Raw genomic sequence first — 19,862 nt, 5'->3', positions numbered from 1 at the left:
CACATATATAGATGCACATTCTTATCCATTATTCAGGAAACCCCATCTTCATCTATTTTTTCATAACCTACCCCAATCTGCTCCTTTTATTCTTTCTCAGACTCCCCTCCTTTCTTCATCATCTCCTCCTCCTACCTACTTCTTTACTCCTCCTCTACCTCTCTCTCCTTCTCTCCCTTCCTTTCTACTTCCTCTTCCACCCTCTTTACTCTTTCCAGAATGTCTCCCATCTTATATTTACAGACTAGTGTTAAATAATCAAGTTTAAAAAATTTAAACCCCCACCCCAAGAGAATTCTTGTTGTTTATAACATTTCAATCATAAAACTTAAAATAAATTTATTATATTACTAGGTATATAATGTCCAAGAAGAAAGCTACCTCCAGTAAAAAAAAAAATAGTTTTGTCTTCTGGGTTCACTGTCAAATTAATCCAGCAATAACTCCTACAGTTAATAATCACTGTAATTTATCATTCCAAAATAGTTGTTTATTTCTCATACCTTTTCCTTTTAGGCCTGCTGCTCCCCCCCACCCCCAAGATCATTTCCTCAATGTCTATTTTTCTGATTCCTTCATTTATCATAACCAAAAACCTCTACTCAGCCTTTAGTCATATAGTCAAGCATATTATATTGTATTAATTTTCATTATAAATATCATATTTTCTTAATAATCAGGAGTTTATGTATTATTCCAAAACAATTAATTAGTTCAAACTTTTATATAATATATCTTTAATTTTTTCATATAAACATTATCTCATAGATTAAAATCATCATTCCAAACCAATTGATTAATTCAGACTTTCATATGGTAAATCTTCATATTTTCCATTTAAACATTATTTCATAAATTAGGATCATTATTAACTCAATAAATACCAAATCAGGAATTACTCTATCCTTAATCATGTAATCTTTCCTCTATAAAATATTCACCTTGTACTAAAAAGAACCAATCTCTCTCTCAAAAAATATCCATATTAATTAAATAAATCAGATCATTAGCATTAAAATTCATACTGTTATCATTTTATCATTATTAAATCTATTAAACAGCATATAGAATATATTTGCTTATTTCAAACAGAACATTTCCTTTTCAACAAATCTCTCTTATAGAGCTAACTGGTAAAATACAATTACTGTACAGTACTTATTTAGAAGAGGCAGAAGAAAGAGCATTCAATAGGGAAGTCTCTTATTGGAGTTTTCTCCAGGATGACGTTCTCAACCTATTCCTTTAGATTTTCAAACAACTTACCTTTCATTGCTGCAACTGAGTCCATCCATTTGGCTGCTAATCATCCTGTTTTTCCTTCTTTTTTCCCTCATACTGGGTCAAAAATATTTAATTTGAGCCTGTCTAAGTAATGTCTAGCTGCAGGGAGTAAAATTCTACAGTAGATGATAAAGAACTCTGCTTCCCGGTTGAAAGTGAAACTGAAAGTAACTGTCTAAGGCAGGGTGTCTCCAACCTTGGCAACAGAATTCTGGGAGTTGAAGTCCACAAGTCTTAAAGTTGCCAAGATTGGAGACTCCTGGTCTAAGGAGTTTCTTTTCACTTTAATAATGAATGGGAACTCTTCATTCAACATCCCCTTCTCTGGCTGATTGCCAATCTGGGACCACTTCCTCTCTCATAACCCTCCAATGGAAGCGCTCAGGAGAGACCAAAGTTAAGTGACAGAGTGGGCTGGCCAATGGAGTACAAAAGTGATCCTATGGCCCTCTGAATTAATGGGATAGAGTCTCAGTATTAGAGGCGGGGTTTCTGTTAGAGAAAAAAGATGCAAGCGGGGAGCAGCAGCAGCAATCTGAAAGTGAATAAAGGGTAAAAGGCACTCGGACCCCTGTAGTTCTTTGCTCAGTGGGAGGGCGGGTAACGTGAGTTCAGGCTCACCAGTCTCTGTAAGGAGCCGGAAGGGAATCTCCTCCACAGAGCCTTAGACTTCTGCAACTTCTATGTCATGTATCTGTGCTGAAGTTGAAAATCCTGCGCAGCAGATTATTAACACGTGCACTAGTGGGCGGGGCACCTTAGTGGGCGCACCTTAGCGAGAACAGTGGTGCACCTTAGCGAGAACAGTGGTGCACGCCTGATGGCACCACAAGAGGTAGGCTATGGGCTATACATTGCCGCCACTGGAACCGTCCCCCACCCCCCATTCGGGGTCGGGCCCACCACTGGACACAGCCCTGTTGGCCTTTCATGAACCTGCTTCTATGAATGGGCCAACTTCCAGATGCATGAAGGATCAGCATGAAATTACAGAGGTTCAGAACAGGTTTTGGAGCAGTATAAAATCCTCAGTGGAAGTTCAATTAGTTTGTTCAATTAGTTTGTATGCATGTCCATAACTGCATAAGAGAGAATTTGGAGCTTCCAAATAAGAATTGATATTTCATTAAAGTCACGGACTAATTAAAATTGTACTGAAGGAAATGCTGACAACATGCTAAAATTGACAACTTCACATATGCAATTCTCACAATGTTTGTATCTTGACATTAGCACTGTCTGTATCCTAGTACTGTGCTCTTGTGGAATAATACAATATAAATACAATGCAACATAAATACAATATAAATTGAAGGGAACTCTATGCAGCCTTGTCTGTTCCAATTACGTTTAATTAAATTTATTTATTTATTTATTTATTTATTTATTATTTAGATTTGTATGCCGCCCCTCTCCAAGGACTCCTAAATTCTTTTCTGAAGTTACTGATCAATGAGTTATATCAGCCAGTTTTATTTATAACGAGGCATGTATTAGCTATGCCATTATACCCTTTCCTATTATCTCTAATTACAGCAGCATGTGTAACAATGAATAGGAACACACAGAAAGACAAATAAACAATTCAAATAAAAGTACACACAACTAATTTAATATTCTCATAAGGAAAAGTAATAATTCCAAAAGACACTCTCTCACACACACACACACACACACACACAATTTTATAGTCATCAAATCACCACAAATAAATTCTTATAGCCTGGCAATATAATTGAAGGTATTATTTACCCAAGGAGGAAGCCTGCATTCCATTTTCACTGCATTGCTGGCATTGAAATTGACGGGACAAGGTTGAGAACCAAAGAATATTGTATTTATCCCATCTAAGCCTGAACCTGATAGAATCACTGTAAGTCCTCCTAAAAACGTAGAAGGCAGGAATGAATGAAATAATTTAAATATACAGTATATAGTATATATACATACACACACATAATCATCACCTTCTTCTTTTTACGACCCCATAATCCCTTGCAGGGTGGAGTCTGCGATGGAGCTAGCAGAGTGTTTAAATGGCTGGATGCCCTTTCTGACACTGCAGAGGAAATGAATTCTCAGTGTGCCCAGAGAGACAAATATCTGCCTCTACCTAGGATCGAACTCACAGCCTTCTGATGGTGAAGTGAGAGCTCCTCCTCTAGGCCACCAAACCACTCCATATACACACACGCACATATAATCCACAGTTATAAAAGGAGCACATTCTGGAACACTGATTGCTACCCTTCCTGTTATTGCGTGCTGAAATAATACAAGGCATGCAAGAAATAGTTTGTCGACCCTGGAGGAGCCGAAAGGCAAAAAGGAAGCAGTATGCTTCCTCCCATGTTTGGTTATACCAGGGTGATTCAACAGAGAAACACACACACACACGTGTGTGTGCGTATATGTATGTAAGTATGTATGTATGTGTATACATACATACATACACACACACACACACACATACTTATCAAAAGTAAGTATGATTCGGACATACCTATCTCCGAAGCTGTTGAAGGTTCAACAGAAGTCAATCTAGGTGTAATCTTCAGGAGGATACTACTTTCTCCACTGGTATTGACTGCAAATCCAAAAGGTCTTACCAATAATGTCACCTTATGCAATCCAACTGGTAATACATTCATTTGACAGAGGACATTAGTGTGGTTTGAACTTAGAATTTTGCAAGTTAGGTTGTTTGCTTTTATGAGCAATGATTTATGGTCTGCAGTGAAGCCAGATCCTATAATGTGAACTACTATGTGGTCAGTATCACCTGAAAATTCAACAAAAATAACATTAATATATTACATGCTACTTCAAGTTATACCGAAATAAGACATATACAGTAGATATTACATTACATTACATTAAAATCACATACAATACAGTAATATACCAATAGCAACAGCACTTAAATTTATATACACTCCCATAGTGCTTTACAGAACTCTGTGGGGGATTTACAATCTGGGCCCTCATTTTATCAACCTTGGCAGGATGGAAGGCTGAATCAACTTTGAGTCAGTAGAGGATTGAACTCCTGGCTGTGAGCAGAGTTAGCCTGCAATACTGTACTTTAACCAGTGTGCCACCAGCGCTCCTTGATATATAGCAATACCATCCCAATTCGGACACCTTTTCCATGAACGGCGTTGAAACCCCACACTCAATTACCCAAAATCCTTTGCTTTTATACTGTCTGGAAGTGACTTCACACCCCAAAGATGTAAGGTTATAAGCTAATACCTTTTACTATGCAATTCCTCTTGCCTTCTCAGAAATCTCTTATATCGAGCATCTATTAACGGATTATCCACTCTAATGTCTTCCTCATCCTCCCACTGGGACCACTCCCCATTGTTATATCAGCCCCTTCTGGTGGTTCCTCGGGTTCACTCAGGTCTATTTCTCCCTCATTCTCACTCTCTGCGTCATCTGGCAACCCCACTGGCCCAGGGTATCCAGAGGGGCCTGGCTCATCCTCCTCAGAATCTGACATGACCAGAGGTGGACAAGAAGCACTCACAACAGTTGTCACATAACTTTGGTGCTTTCACTTCCAAGCAAATGGTTTGCCAAAAAATCATGAGCACCTGAACTATGGGTGTTATCATAGTTATAGCCCCTGAAAGAGGCAATATAGAAAGCCATAGGCTAATATTTCTACAACATCTGTCACAGAAGTGGGTTCCTCTGGTGACATCATGATTATGTGACGGGACTGGTTTGGTCAGTGCTGGTCCATGGGTGCCACCATACCTTTTATTGACTTTTAAAAAAATATTTTTTCCCTGATTTTTTGGGGGGGTTAAGTCCAGGTTTTTTTTTTCTTCGACACATACACAGAAGCCAAGTTTCTGGCATTGTTTATTCATCACCATCTTGTTTTTGGATATTTTATTTTTTGGATTTTTTAATTTTTATTTTTTGCTATTGCGCATGCTTGTCCCGTATAGACAAGGCCTTTCATTGGGATGAGTATTCTTATTTCTCTCTCAGGAGATTTCTCCCTCAGGAACTGCTGCAAAATATTAGAAGTATTCAATGGCAAACTGTCAGTAGAGCATCAGGGCAGTGAACTGCTTGAGATATTATAACCAAATCATAACCACTGGACTTGGAGAGATTCTAAATTAATCTTCTTAATTTTAGTGTTTTAATGTGTTTCTTGGTTGGTCATAACCTTATTCCAAAAAAGCATCTTGGAAGAAAAGTCCCTTTGCAGGTCATTTCCTTGATCTAAAAGAGCGACTGTATTTATTGGTACTTGCAGATCCAAGTGAAGTTTATCTGGCAAGATTGTTAATGATAACAATAATTCAGTTCTGGTTTTTGGCATCTTTGGCATAGAACTAGTAACCATTTACCATCTTTTTTGGAGTATAAGACGCACCTTTTGCATCCCTAAAAGTGGGTGGAAATGCTGGTGCATCTTATAAACCAAACACAGCAATTTTTGCTGTCCCAAAGCCCCGTCCCCACGTCCAATTTTGGATAGAGTGTTTGGGAAGCCTACAAAGAGTTCCTGGGGGATGGCAAAAATGGCCTCATTTTTGGGGAAAATTGGCCATTTTCCACCCATTTTTTCACAAAAGTGGGGTGGGCAAAGGGTCTGAGGAGCCTGCAGATAGCTCCTGGGGACTGGGAGAAGGCAAAATGCCCCAATTGTTGTGAAACAATGGGTGAACAATGGCCCATTTTTCACAAAAATGGGGGAATTTTGCCATCCCCCAGCACCCTGGTATTCTTTGCAGGCTTCCCAGACCCTTTGCCCACCGTACATTTGAGAAAATATAGGGCTGTTTTGCCATCTAATCATCCCAATTAGCATGACTGCCGGAGGAATTCTGTGAGTTGAAGTCCACTAGTCTTAAAGCTGTCAAGTTTGAAGATCCCTGGATTAGGGGTTAGGGGTGCAAGGGTCTTCAAACTAGCCAAGTTCAAGACTTGTGGACTTCAATTCCAATTCCTGAGCTAGCATGACTGGAGCAGGAATTCTGGGAGTTGAAGTCTACAAGTCTTAAAGCTGTCAAGTTGGAAGTTTGTAAAAAGTGTGCATGGTTGAAAAAGTATTCTGCTACACTGGTATTTTATTAAATAATATACAGTATTACTACACCATTTAGTTCAGAATTTTTTCCCCTTTTTTCCACCTCTAAAATCTAGGTACATCCAGGGGTGGGCTACTGCCCGGATGGGGGGGACGACACATTGGGGTAGCAAAAATGGAGCTCCACCCCAGATCACCCAATTTGCACTGAAAGATATTGAAAGAAAATGCAGGGCATCCTACATAAGCCACGGCCACAGCGTGGTAGTAAAAATTTTGGTAGCCGTTCACTGGATACATCTTGTACTCCAGTGAATCAATCTTACACTCCAAAAAATATGGTAGTTTCATAGCTGATTAAAAAGACTGCAATCCACAAAAGCTAGCAAAGTACTAAATGTTTTAACATGTGTGATGTGACAAGATTCTATTGTTTAATTTATAACAGATTAAGGTATTCTTTGAAAATGCCTAGAATCGGGCCAATGTAGTTTAACTGCGATCTTGACTTTTCCTTTGTGTCTTAACATTGTCTGTACAACCCAAACTAGTGGCAGGTTAACTATTTTTTCAGGAACACTTTTTCACTTTCTTGCCTCCCGCTCCTTCAGTTTGGTAAAGAACTTCATTTTAAGAGGGCCTTAGTTCATGAACCTGCTGTAGCTCTTATCAAATTTTGCTAATTTAAAGATTTGTATTGACCGGGAAGGATTCTTCTGTGTTATTGTTTTATATTTTGCATTGTTTTACATTGCTGCATATTATATTATAGATTTTTATGTCTCTGACTTCACTGAGCCATCATTTGCTTAGGCTCATGATGGACAGGCAAGATCCAAAAACACCTCCAAGAGTTGTTTTTGGAGATTCTCAGTCATCCAGGTCATGGATCTCCCAAAAGTACTTTTTCAAGAGGCAACATACAAGAACAAACACATCAGGACTAGATTCAACAATCCATCTGCATTTAAAAGACACAGGCCACTCTTTTAAAGACAATAAACCCCATATTTTGGACAGAAAGGATTGCTGGTTTGAAAGAGGGGTTTAAAGAAAATATCTATGACAAAACTGAACAGCCCTCTCTCAACAGAGGTGAAAGGATATGACGTCATCTATCTCAATCTACAACAGTCCTTTCAACAGTTCCAAGGCGGCTCCACACCAATTTGCACCACTTAGGTGACCCTGATGACACAGATAAAAGACCCACTAAATGAATGCAAATGACCAGCTGTCTGCAAGAAGAATAAATCTTCCATTCCCCACCATCCAGTAAAAGTTGAAGAAGCTTCTTAGATGAGAAATGAAACGTCTTCAGAAAGTTCCGTTGCCTCTTGAAAAACCACCTTTGGGACCCTCAAAAGTTGGGAGAATTTGTTGAGCCCCAAGAAAAATATTTTGGTGTCCATTCATTGAGGTCATCTTCAGTCATGCTTCTCAGCGAGTGACTTGGTCAGTGACTGGCTATATTATTTTCTTAACCCTGCTGTTCTGTTTAGAAAAAATCCCCAATCTTATGTTCCCGGGTCTATTTGACCCGGACTGCAAATTGATCATTTTAGGTACTTATATTTGGTCTTTTTGAAAGCTTTTTTCACCTGGAAACAAGTTTGAACATTTCTGCACACAATGGGATGAAAATTGAACTGAAAAATTAATCCTTATTGGTTTATTTTGCACATAAATGTGCCTCCCCCCCCATTTTTGTGAAATGTTTTTCAATTTATGGATAGTTTTGCTTGCAAAATGCATTCTATTTTACTGAAGTTGGTGTGGGATTGGTAGCTTGAACATTTCTGCACACAATGATATGAAAATTGAAATGTAAAAAGTAAATCTTATTGGTTTCTTTTGCTGATATAATGCATACCCCTCCCCCATTTCTGTGAAATAGTCTTCACTTTGTGGATAGTTTTGTTATCAAAATGCATTCTATTTTACTAAAGTTGGTGTGGGATTTGTAGCTTGAACATTTCTGAACATAATGATATGAAAATTGAACTGCAAAAATTGATGCATATTGGTTTATTTTGCACATAAAGTTATTTCAATTTATATAAAAAATATGCTGTTAATTTCAAACTTACATACTTTTTTTTAGTAAAATGGATTTCTTTCATAAAATTAGTTCTCTGGCTACAATGTGGTTGATTTTCAAAAGGATATTCCAAATATTTCTAGCCAAATATGAATAACAAGTGACAATAATGGCACACAGCAAGGCCGATGGGGGTGGCCCTTTTGTGGCAAAAATAAACCAATAAGAACCATTTTTTTCAGTTTATTTATATTTTTCTTATGTTCAGGATTGTTCAATTTAGTATATCAAACCTTTTGGGGGGAAATTCCTTAGGGTTTGTAGCCTTAAAAAATATAAATTGACACGAAATTCAGAAAGGATGGGGGGAGGGGCTTTTTGATCAAAATAGAAATATAAGTCTCAGTTTTTCCAGTTCAATTTTCATATCATTATGTTCATAAATGTTCAAACTAGTTTTCCAGTTGAAAAAGTTTTCTAAAAGACCAAATTCAAGTACCTAAAAAAAATCATTTTGGTCTGGGTCTATATGACCCGAACAGACTAAACGTAACGTGACTTTTTTTTTGCCCAGAAAATTTTTTTTCCCCACCCCCACAAATATTTTTTTGATGATCAGCATTATTAAATTGAGTAAATGAATGCCTAAGATTTTAAAGAATATTTTGGATTTGGAGCATAAAAAAATAAAAAGTGAAAATGGTTGCAAGCAGCCAAGGGGGGGGGGGGGCTTATTTCTGATGTTAAAAAACCAGTAAGAATCATTTTTTTCAATTCCTTTATATTTTTCTTATATTCAGAAATGTTCAAGCTACCAATCCCACACCAACTTCAGTAAAATAGAATGCATTTTGCAAGCAAAACTATCCATAAATTGAAAAACATTTCACAAAAACGGGGGGGAGGCACATTTATGTGCAAAATAAACCAACAAGGATTAATTTTTTCAGTTCAATTTTCATTCCAATGTGTGCAGAAATGTTCAGACTACTTTCCAAGTGAAAAAAGCTTTCAAAAAGACCAAACATAAGCACTGCAAATGAAGAGTTTTCGGTCCGGGTCAGGGTGACCCGGGAACAGAAGATTTGTAACTTTTTTTGCCCAGCAAAAACTAAGCCCCCCACCCCCCAAAAAAAAATCTCATAGAGAGAACTCCTGAAATGATGAACAGTCATGAAATTTCAAGTTTCAGATATGCAGGGAAAATTTTTTACAGGGACTCAAACTTGGCTTCGGGTCACATACGACCCGAACAGAACAGCAAAGACCAACAAGGTTCTGACTTTATCATTCAATCATTAGTTCCATGAAAAAGTTAGAGATATTTTGTGCTACTTCTTCACTTTCCCACTGAAACCAGGAAAATTCCTATAAACCTTCATGATATTAATAGTACATGTATATCCATTTGAAGAAGCATTACCTGTTGAATAGTCAATGCTATTGACTAAAGGAGTCATTTCCCTGAGATATTGAAAAGTGCATGAGCCAGAACAATTTGCTGGAATGTCATTCACTGTAACTGCAACCTGGATTGACAGAAAATAGTGTTAATAAAATATTAATAAAATATTCATACTCATGCCCTCATCACCTCGAGGTTCGACTACTGTAATGCTCTCTACATGGGGCTCAGAAATTTCAGATCATGCAAAATGCAGCTGCAAGAGCAATCATGGGCTTTCCTAGATGCCCCTGTTTCACCAACACTCCGCAGTCTGCATTGGTTGCCAGTCAGTTTCCGCTCACAATTCAAAGTGTTGGTTATGACCTATAAAGCCCTTCATGGCATCGGACCAGAATATCTCCGGGACCGCCTTTTGCCACCCAAATCCCAGCGACCGACTAGGTCCCACAGAGTTGGCCTTCTCTGGGTCCCGTCCACGAAACAATGTCATCTGGCGGGACCCAGGGGAAGAGCCTTCTCTGTGGTGGCCCCTACCCTCTGGAATCAACTCCCCCCGGAGATCAGGACTGCCCCCACCCTCCTTGCCTTTCACAAACTCCTTAAAACTCATCTCTGTCGTCAGGCATGAGGAAATTGATTCCCCTGGGCCATTTTTGTTTTATGTATGGTTTGTATGATTGGGGGTTTTTTATATTAAGGGTTTTAAATTGTTTTAATTATTGGATTTGTACTGTGCTTTATTGTTGTGAGCCGCTCCGAGTCTTCGGAGAGGAGCGGCATACAAATCTAATAAATAATAATATAAATAATAATAATGTTTAAAACAACTGAGACCCACTTAGCAGTGTAGAATATTAAGAATAATCAAAACCCAAACAATGACAATATTCATTGATTTTAAAGCTTGTAATACAAGTAAATACAAGTTTCGACTGTGAACTAAAAATTAATATATTAATGAAGAAAGAAAAATATTCAACAAAGAACACAACCATGAGCAAAATCTAGTACAGAATTCCAAACTGATGTAGGAAAGGAAATTTTTGACAAGACTATCATTATCACCTTCCTCAAGCATTTTGGGACTTGTGGGAATTTACAATTGCCTAAATGTGGGAATGAAATGAAGATCCTTTCCCTTCATCCCACATTCCTATAATGAAACAGGCAGGAAAAGTTTTTTTTAATCCTTCCTACATTCATGTACATATAAATTGCTTTCAAGAAGACATGTCAATTTCATACCTGTGTAACATTATTGGGGGTAGCAAGCATATCTCCAAATATGGGATCAATGAAAACTCCACCATCAAATACTACATAGCTTATTATTGCTGGGTTAAGACCAGTGAGGTTTTCATCAGAGACCTTGGAAGAAAGAATTAAATAAAATTCCTTCACATTTTCTTATTTCAGTAACATGGTAGTACAGTATTTATAATTTCTTAGAATGTTTAATGTTTTATATTTTATAATTTATTTTCATACAGGAATCTCCTGATGTCTGATTCTAGCTATTTGCTGTTACACACTAAATTACTAACACAGTAATTAGTTTAGTAGTATAAGCACATGGCACCTATGTGCTAATTCCTTACCTTCTCATTGGACATTGTATTTGTGAGATTTTTTAATTCTTTCACAATTAATTCAATCACTCCTCCCCCAAAAGTCAAAATACCAGGAAAGAAGATAAGTACATAGTACATAATTTTTCTTTTCAAATTTCGTCTCCTATCACAGCACAAACCATGTCTCCCATTGTTGCCAAAATACTATGGTCATATTCATGAAGAATCCATGTGTCAATGTGAACTAGAGGCAGTCTTCAGATTGATTTTCCAAGCCTACCTACTTTGTGATTCCACACAACTATCTCCAAATCTAGCTACATTGTAGTTGTCTTCCCCTTAAAAAATATTTTTGTATTCTTTGGATATACAGTAGTAGTAATTTCACAACTGCTACTACCTGTAGTACTTAATTTACAAACTATACTTTACCAGAAAAAAAATCAAAGGTGACCTCATATCAAGTTCAGTTCTTAGTGACTTCATAGAAACAAGCATGCATTAGTATGGTTATGGCTTGCCATTGAAGTTTTGATATCCCTGCCTAGTTTATATATCTAGAATGCTCTGGGAGTCTCCTATCCAAGTGCTACCCAGACTTGACCCTGCTTAGTTTCTGACATTAGGTGCTTCCCAAGGGTTCGCTTGTGCCTGTTGGACAATGGAGAGCCAGTTACAAAGGCAGCTCGAGGCTCTGCCCACCTTCCCAAAGTGTTCTGTGCATGCAGAGGGTAAAAGAACCCAAATGGTGGCATCTGAGCAGGTGGCCAACAGGCACGAGCGACCTGGGAGCATTTCCCCCCTGGTGCTGCCATCTACTGAGACATTGTTGTAGAATTTACTGTATATTCAGTAAATTTACTGTATATTCAATAAATTTATTTAACATCTTATGCCATATCAACCAAGTGCCCTCCATTTTTACTGGTACTGTAATTACCAGAATTACCAGATTTGGGGACTACTATATTGGGAATAATTACACTTTATTCCAAAATATAAAATATTACTAGTATTAATAATGTAATAATTAATACCCAATTAATTAACAGCTTCATATGCGATTCTAGAATAAACATATTCCCAGATAGATTAGATTAGATTAGATTTATTGGATTTATATGCCGCCCCTCTCCGCAAACTCGCATGTAATAGGTTCCATTACAGATGAAAATATCACAACTATATGTCCATAGGCTTCTTTTCCATCTACTTGTTAGTTTTCCTGATGGTTTAATTCTGCAAGACTGAATAAAAATTCATTGGAGATGAATATATCTTACAATATGAATTTCCCCATGGCAAAAACAATTCCTGGAGTTTTGTGGATACATTCATGAAAAATTACTTTTTGTAGACGAGAGAATGGCTGAGCCAGGAGTCATTGTCAAATGAGGAATAAGTCTGGAATTCTTATATGTGCACAAGAAGGCAAAATCTCTCTCACAAACACACACCAAATGTTTTGTTCAATCTTATCTAGTCTTAATCATGTGCAAACTGCCAATCTGAAAATATTTCTGTATATAGGCTTGAGCAATAAAACAGCTGCTTGAATTCTTCCATATGTGGATCTGGTTGTTCATGGTTGAAATTTATTACTTGTTACTAAAAAATCTTTACAAAAAGGAAGGGATGGGGGGAGGGGAGGAGAAGGGAGGGGAGGAGAGAAGGGAGGGAGGGAGGAAGGAAGGAAGGAAGGAAGGAAGGAAGGAAGGAAGGAAGGAAGGAAGGAAGGAAAAGATGTAGACATATGCATTATCCAAACTACCTGTTTATAACAAGTCACAAAACCTGATGGAATTATATAACTGAATATAATTTGATTTTTGTTTGTATTTTATATTTTAATTGCTCTGAGCTTGGATACAGTATCTAGATGTAAATTGGGCAACAAATTAGTATAATAGTTAAGATTTAAGAGTAAGACTAGATTTGGTAATATGGTTCAATTCCACTTTTAGCCATAAAAGGTCATTGGATTATTTGTAGTCAGTCCATGTCTATTCTTAGCTTTGGGTTTTGGGGTTTTTTTTATGACAGTGTTGTACCAGACAAAATGTGCAATCATCCTTTTGAACACTGATGTGATGTCACAATGCAAGTACAAAATAATCAGAAGTTGTTTGATGATATTATATCACTGCTTCCATTAGACTAAATGATTTGATACTAGCTCATCTGTGAATACCTGAATCAGTTATATCCTAATCAATGTTATAGATTGATTAATGTGAAGATAAGATGAAAGAGTTATAAGCATCACCATGAACTCCTGGAGGGGGGGCAATGTTGTATTTATATCTAATGAATAAATAAAAAATAACAACAGATGGGGAAATGATCTTCAAAAAAAATAGAGGACATATTAAATTTAGTACAGATACAGTATACTCATGTTTCAATATCATCATGATTTTTCTTAAAAACTGGAAGTATGATGCAGTGAAGTGGTTTTTCAATTCATTTCCTTATGTGCCTACTGAATTGATGTTCCTAACAAGCAGAGAGCTCCGAGTTAAATAGGATGGGAAAGAGTTTCAGCTAATAACTGAATGACTCAATAGGCATTGGCTATGGGATCAATACTCTAGGTATGAGGAATTCCACATGTAGCAAACAGCAAAAATGAAAGGATTGAAAACAATGACAAATAAACCAACCAGGGAAGCACGAAAGACTCAGGGCTAGGCTGCATCTCTGAGAAGAAATTGTGAATTAACAAATGTTAACATAAAACATTACGAATAAAATAGATTAAACAACTGGTCTTACCCTGATGAAATTGGGCAAATCACCAATCATTGAAGTCCAACTCAATGTCCATATACTTTGATAAGAGTTGGGTGAAATCTTAGATATAAAAAAGTCACTGGTATTTATATACTGAGCTGTAAAATTATCACTGCAATTTTGCAGAAGACTGCGGAGGTGATTGGCAGAGATGGACACTGGTGTACCTTGAAGAAAATGTAAAAATAATAAAATAAGTAAAAATGCAGATTAAAATCTAGTTTTAATCTCCAGGCTGAACAGTAATTTCTAATATGATGTAAATGACATGAGTGACACATATACAGTATTTGGGGTTATTTGCATTAAAGAAATGATATATGTGATATCATTATTATTATTTATTATATTTGTATGCCACCACTCTCCGTAGACTCAGGGCGGCTCACAACAATAACACAATATATAACAAATCTAATAATTAAAAGTCACTAAAAAACCCTTATTAAAAGAACACATACACACAAACATACCATGCATAAACTGTATAGGCCCGGGGGAGATGTCTCAGTTCCCCCCATGCCTGGCGGCAGAGGTGGATTTTAAGAAGTTTACGAAAGACAAGGAGGGTGGGGGCAATTCTAATCTCCGGGGGGAGCTGATTCCGGAGGGTTGGGGCCGCCACAGAGAAGGCTCTTCCCCTGGGTCCCACCAGACGACATTGTTTAGTCGACGGGACCCGGAGAAGGCCAACTCTGTGGGACCTAACTGGTCGTTGGGATTCATGATCAATTCTAATTATCATGACTAATTATAAATTTCAAAAAGTAATCATGGCTCCTTACCACTTGTATGACAAAATATTGATGGCAAGCCTAAATTCAAAGTTTTGGTTTTGTCTAGCTTAACATGTTGAAAATAATTAAAGCAATTAAAACAGACTTTATGGTTTGCTTTTCAAAATCAGCAATAAATCCCTTAGCAAGGTTCTGATTCACTGTCAAATGTTGGTAATAAGTTTTCTCAGGGCCTTGGCAGTAAGAAAAATTGAGTTTAGTGAATTTTCAATTGGCCAATCCTACCTTAAATCATATCCACACCAGCCAGCTGCCCAATCAGGAGCATAGGTTAGGCTATCAACCATATTATTATTATTATTATTATTTTTCTTTTTCTTTCTCTTCATTACCTACCTTTCCTCTGGACTACTGCATCATTATTTTTTCCAGACACCCCATCTCCCCATAGTCAACATGAATAAATACAGAGTATTAGGTGACAGGAAAAAGTTTCTATATTTCTTTGGGTCATCTGGTAATTATCCAGATATTTGAAGTCCAGAGTGATCACCCTAAGATATGATTCAAAATTATAATATTAAAGTATGTGAATTTTAACTTGTTCTGCTGGTGCTGTATTTTTTTCTATGATTAAACATTTTAGTCTATAATACTTTAGAACATAGGTATTCAACTTTTTGGCTTGCCTGGGCGGTACTGAATGAAGAGGAATATGGTTTATAATATAAAATCACACAGTCATGTTAAAGGTTTACGATCTTGTGAATCTGCATTATTAGCTGTCCAGAGCTGCATGCGGTCTATGGGTGACAGGTTAGACACAGCTGCTTTAGACTAATCGCTATGTATCCACAATGTTTTTTTCCTTAGCTATTTTTTTTTTTAGTTTTTTGTCATAGCTTTAATATCTGGAATTTATCAAGGAACCAAGAATTCTGGGCTTTTTGTGCATGAAAAGTAGCCTAAATAACTCTTATACAACATTTAAGAGGTAAATCTACATCAGATCTAAAGCATGTATATTTTATTTTTAAACGTTCTTGACATATTGGAGAAAATACAGATTTTCTTGAAATGGACTTCTCAACTTTTATCTAATGCAAATTTCCAGGCATTTTTTTCCTTTGTTTCTATAATTTGTCCACTGTGATTATTAATTCACACAATATTTTTATTAATATCTGCATGGCAAAAGATCTGACAGTTGCATTATTTTTGCCTTATATTATCATTATTATTTTGCCTTTCATTACATTATCATCATTTTGTTTAATTAAGAAAAGGTATACTGGTGTATTTAAAAAATACATATGATTACAAAAAAGCAGCCAGAGGTAGCTTTCATCCATTTATTTGTCTGTGTCATAATTTTCCGGATGGATGGTATATCTTGGCTAATCCTTTATTTTGTGGAAGAGGGTGCCAATTCTCAAGTTTACCTGGAATCACCATGTCAGGCAGATGTATTTGAAAAGTTCCTCCAAGTGGTGGGCTTGCACCTTGTATTCTTTGGACTGTCAAATTGATTCCGATCACATTCATAGACATCAACAATTGATCAGTAGTACCTTCAGATCCTTCCAAAGGCATACCTCCGCTACATGAAGGAAGGAAGGAAGGAGGGAGGAAAGAAAGAAAGAAAGAAAGAAAGGAAGAAAGAAATGAAAGAAAGTTTTGTAATACCATTCCTGTCTTAGAGTGGAGCTACTTCAAATGCAACTCTAAAATATTTGTTTATAGATGTCCATTTCCAACCAGAAATCAACAGGAAATCCATAAACAAGACAGAAGGTAATAATATTGTTGTTTTCCCCCTTCATGTTTCCCAGTAAGTGACATTTGGGGACATAGTGCCTCTAATCCTCAACTATGTGTAGAGGAAGCCTTCTGGAATGGCAAACTGAGAAAAACTGAATAAAGATTCTTAAATAAACAATAGTTTAATTACACATAACTCAGACTTAATTTTTCCAGGCTTTTATTATAGACAGTTCAAATTGCTTTCCATAACTTTTATGCAAAAATAATTTCCAAACCTCATACCAAAAAAAGATTACAAATCTAACTAGTTTCATTAATACAATTCATATGCAATTAGAAATAAATTAAGAAAAATAAATTAGAAAATATTTATATTCCAACTAACACAGGAAAATACCAATGATTAAATACAAAAGCCTACAAAAATATAAAAGTCAATAAGAAAATTATATATTATTCATAATTCTTCACATTTATCAAAAAATAATAATTAAATAATTAAATCAATTCAGGTGAAGCTAAGTAGAATCACATCAGATACCTGTACAATTAGCACAGCTCCCCCCCCCCAAGGCTGTGTGCACTCTCCTCTTCTCTCTCTATACCAATGATTGCATCTCTAATGATCCATCTGTTAAACTACTGAAGTTTGCAGATGACACAACAGTGATTGAATCTCCATACAAAAGGGAGGTTGCACAACTAACCTTGTGGTATGACGGAACAATGAAATTGAACACACTCAAAACTGTAGAAATGGTGGTAGACTTTAGAAGAAACCTTCCCATACTTCCACATCTTACAATACTGTATAACACAGTATCAACAGTAGAGATCTTCAAATTTCTAGGTTCTACCATATCACAAGATCTAAAATGGTCACCTAACATCAAAAACATCATCAAAAAAGCACAACAAAGAATGTTCTTTCTGCGCCAACTCGGGAAGCTCAAACTGCCCAAGGAGCTGCTGATACAGTTCTACAGAGGAATCATTGAGTCTGTCATCTGCACCTCTATAACTGTCTGGTTCTGTAACCCAACAAGACTGACACAGACTTCAGAGGATAATCACAACTGCAGAACAAACAATTGCTGCCAACCTGCCTTCCATTAAGAACCTGTGTACTGCACAAGTCAAAAAGAGGGCGGGGGAAAATATTTACTGACTCCTCACATCCTGGACACAAACTGTTCAACCTCTATCCTCCAAATGATGCTAGAGCACTGCACACCAGAACAACTAGACACAAGAACAGTTTTTCCCCAAATCCATCACTCTGCTAAACAAATAATTCCCTCAACACTGTCAAACTATTTACTACATCTACACTACTATTATTAATATTTTCATAGTTCCCATCACCCATCTTCTCCCACTAATGACTGTATGACTATAGCATTGTTGGTTGTACCCTTACAATTTATCTTGACTGGATCCCAATGTGATTTAATTGCTTATTTGTACCCAGACTATGTACCTTGTGATTCTGTTCTATCAATAGGACCCATGATAAGCTGTGAAAACCTCAGCAACCACTAGATGGCAGTAGGCATAAGACATTGAAATTCAAAGCTTTACAGAAGCATGCTTCAAACTTTAGATTTTAGGATAGTTGAGAAGTGCCTAACAAGTGCTGATTTAGGATATAATGTGGATAGTTATTGTTGTGAGCCGCCCCGAGTACAGTACTTGAAGAGGAGTGCCATACAAATCTAATAAATTATTATTATTATTATTATTATTATCATCATCATCATCATCATCACTATTATCATCATTATCATTATCATCATCATTGTTGTTATTAGTAGTAGTAGTAGTAGTAGTAGTAGTAGTAGTAGTAGTAGTAGTAGTAGTAGTTACACTTCTAGGAATACAAAACCTAATTTATCGGCTGTGCTCAATTACACATTTGTCATAGTTAACCATGGTGAGTAAAGTTAATTTTCTTAGAACCCTGGATATACTTATGAAATAAGCACATGAGAAAACTTCATCCAGCATGATTAATTCATTTCTGTGCCAGTATAAAGAGTAAACAAAGGCACTAAATGTCTACAAGGTCCAGGCTGAACATCTACGGTAGTAAACATACAGGCTGAATATCCAGTGATTCTGTGAAACTCTCATTTTTAAATTAACCCAAAGTGTCAAATGAAATTAACTCAAATGGAAAATCTCAGTGTTTTTCAAATCTAAAGTGTCCCTTTAAAAATTCAGTCCATAAATTTTATTAATAGTGTAAAATTAGGCTAACGCTGTGGTCTTGACTATTATATAAGTATATGTTTGTTTCAAATGTCTTTCTAAGATTGTTTTAGTCTAGTATTTAAATTTAAATTGCATGCAAGTTTTCTGCTAGAGCTGATTTGACAAAAATAAAGTTTCAAGATTCTTCTCTCTCTCTCTTTCTCTCTCCCACGCACTTATGCAAGAATCAACATTTCGTCTTAAACTTGTATACCAAATTATCCCTCCCTACCCATTATCCAATTTAATTCCATCCAACCAATAGCTAATGAAAAATCTTTGCATACATCCTTATTTCTATTAGAGCTTTCCTGCCTGGGCTGCATCAATCTGGATAAGTTTCAACTATCTCTTGGCTGCAATTTAGGGACTGTCTAGATTTTTTTCAGTCCATATGGGATGCTATTTAAAGCCTTTCATGGGCATGCAATTTACTTAAGTGTCATTCTTTACATGGATCTAATCACAGCATAAATGCAATCTCAGTTTTCTGCTCTTTTTACAATATTGCCTTAACCTGATCACAGATTATCCCCAAGGCAGCCTTAAACTGTGCTTGGCTGTTTTCAGTGTTAGGGTTTCCCCTGGTATTCCAACACACTTTATATTGAGATACCAATTTACCATCTATCAAAACACTCATGGCAGCATACATATATCCAAACACATTGAATATCAATAAAATCAAAAGTTACAAAGATCTAGGGGAACTGAAACCAAGACAAGAGCTTAAAGAACAGACATTGATTGGTGGCCATATATGCAAATATGGACTAGATATAAAACTGATTTGGAACAATATGGATTTCAAAAATAAAAATATGAATTAGATAAAATTTTACAAGGTACAGAAGATAAATTGATAAATTAGAAGAGATCACCAAAGAAAAAACAGAGATGAAAACGGAAATATTTTTATTGGGAATATTGCCTGAAACCTATAAAAAATAAA

The 19,862-nt window shown here is 36.5% G+C and overlaps 1 protein-coding gene across 8 annotated transcripts in view; it reads right to left on the bottom strand.

Moving 5' to 3' along the window:
* PKHD1 (PKHD1 ciliary IPT domain containing fibrocystin/polyductin) overlaps window positions 1-19,862 on the bottom strand; it is a 359,271-nt gene that overhangs the window by 282,742 nt on the left and 56,667 nt on the right. For all 8 annotated transcript variants that reach the window (XR_011557350.1, XM_070732513.1, XM_070732506.1 and 5 more), the window contains 6 exons: window positions 16,336-16,493; window positions 14,139-14,323; window positions 11,038-11,160; window positions 9,808-9,913; window positions 3,788-4,066; window positions 3,037-3,167 (listed from right to left, as the gene is read on the bottom strand). Coding sequence is in view for 7 of the 8 variants with exons in the window: in XM_070732513.1 (XP_070588614.1) it covers window positions 3,037-3,167; window positions 3,788-4,066; window positions 9,808-9,913; window positions 11,038-11,160; window positions 14,139-14,323; window positions 16,336-16,493 (982 nt within the window). In the remaining variant the exon portion in view is untranslated. The remainder of the gene's footprint in view (window positions 1-3,036; window positions 3,168-3,787; window positions 4,067-9,807; window positions 9,914-11,037; window positions 11,161-14,138; window positions 14,324-16,335; window positions 16,494-19,862) is intronic.

The sequence above is a fragment of the Erythrolamprus reginae genome, chromosome 1 (genome assembly GCF_031021105.1).
Source record: "Erythrolamprus reginae isolate rEryReg1 chromosome 1, rEryReg1.hap1, whole genome shotgun sequence".
NCBI lineage: Eukaryota > Metazoa > Chordata > Lepidosauria > Squamata > Dipsadidae > Erythrolamprus > Erythrolamprus reginae.
Note: the sequence above shows the minus strand (reverse complement) of the source record. Positions and strands in the feature narration are given on the sequence as shown.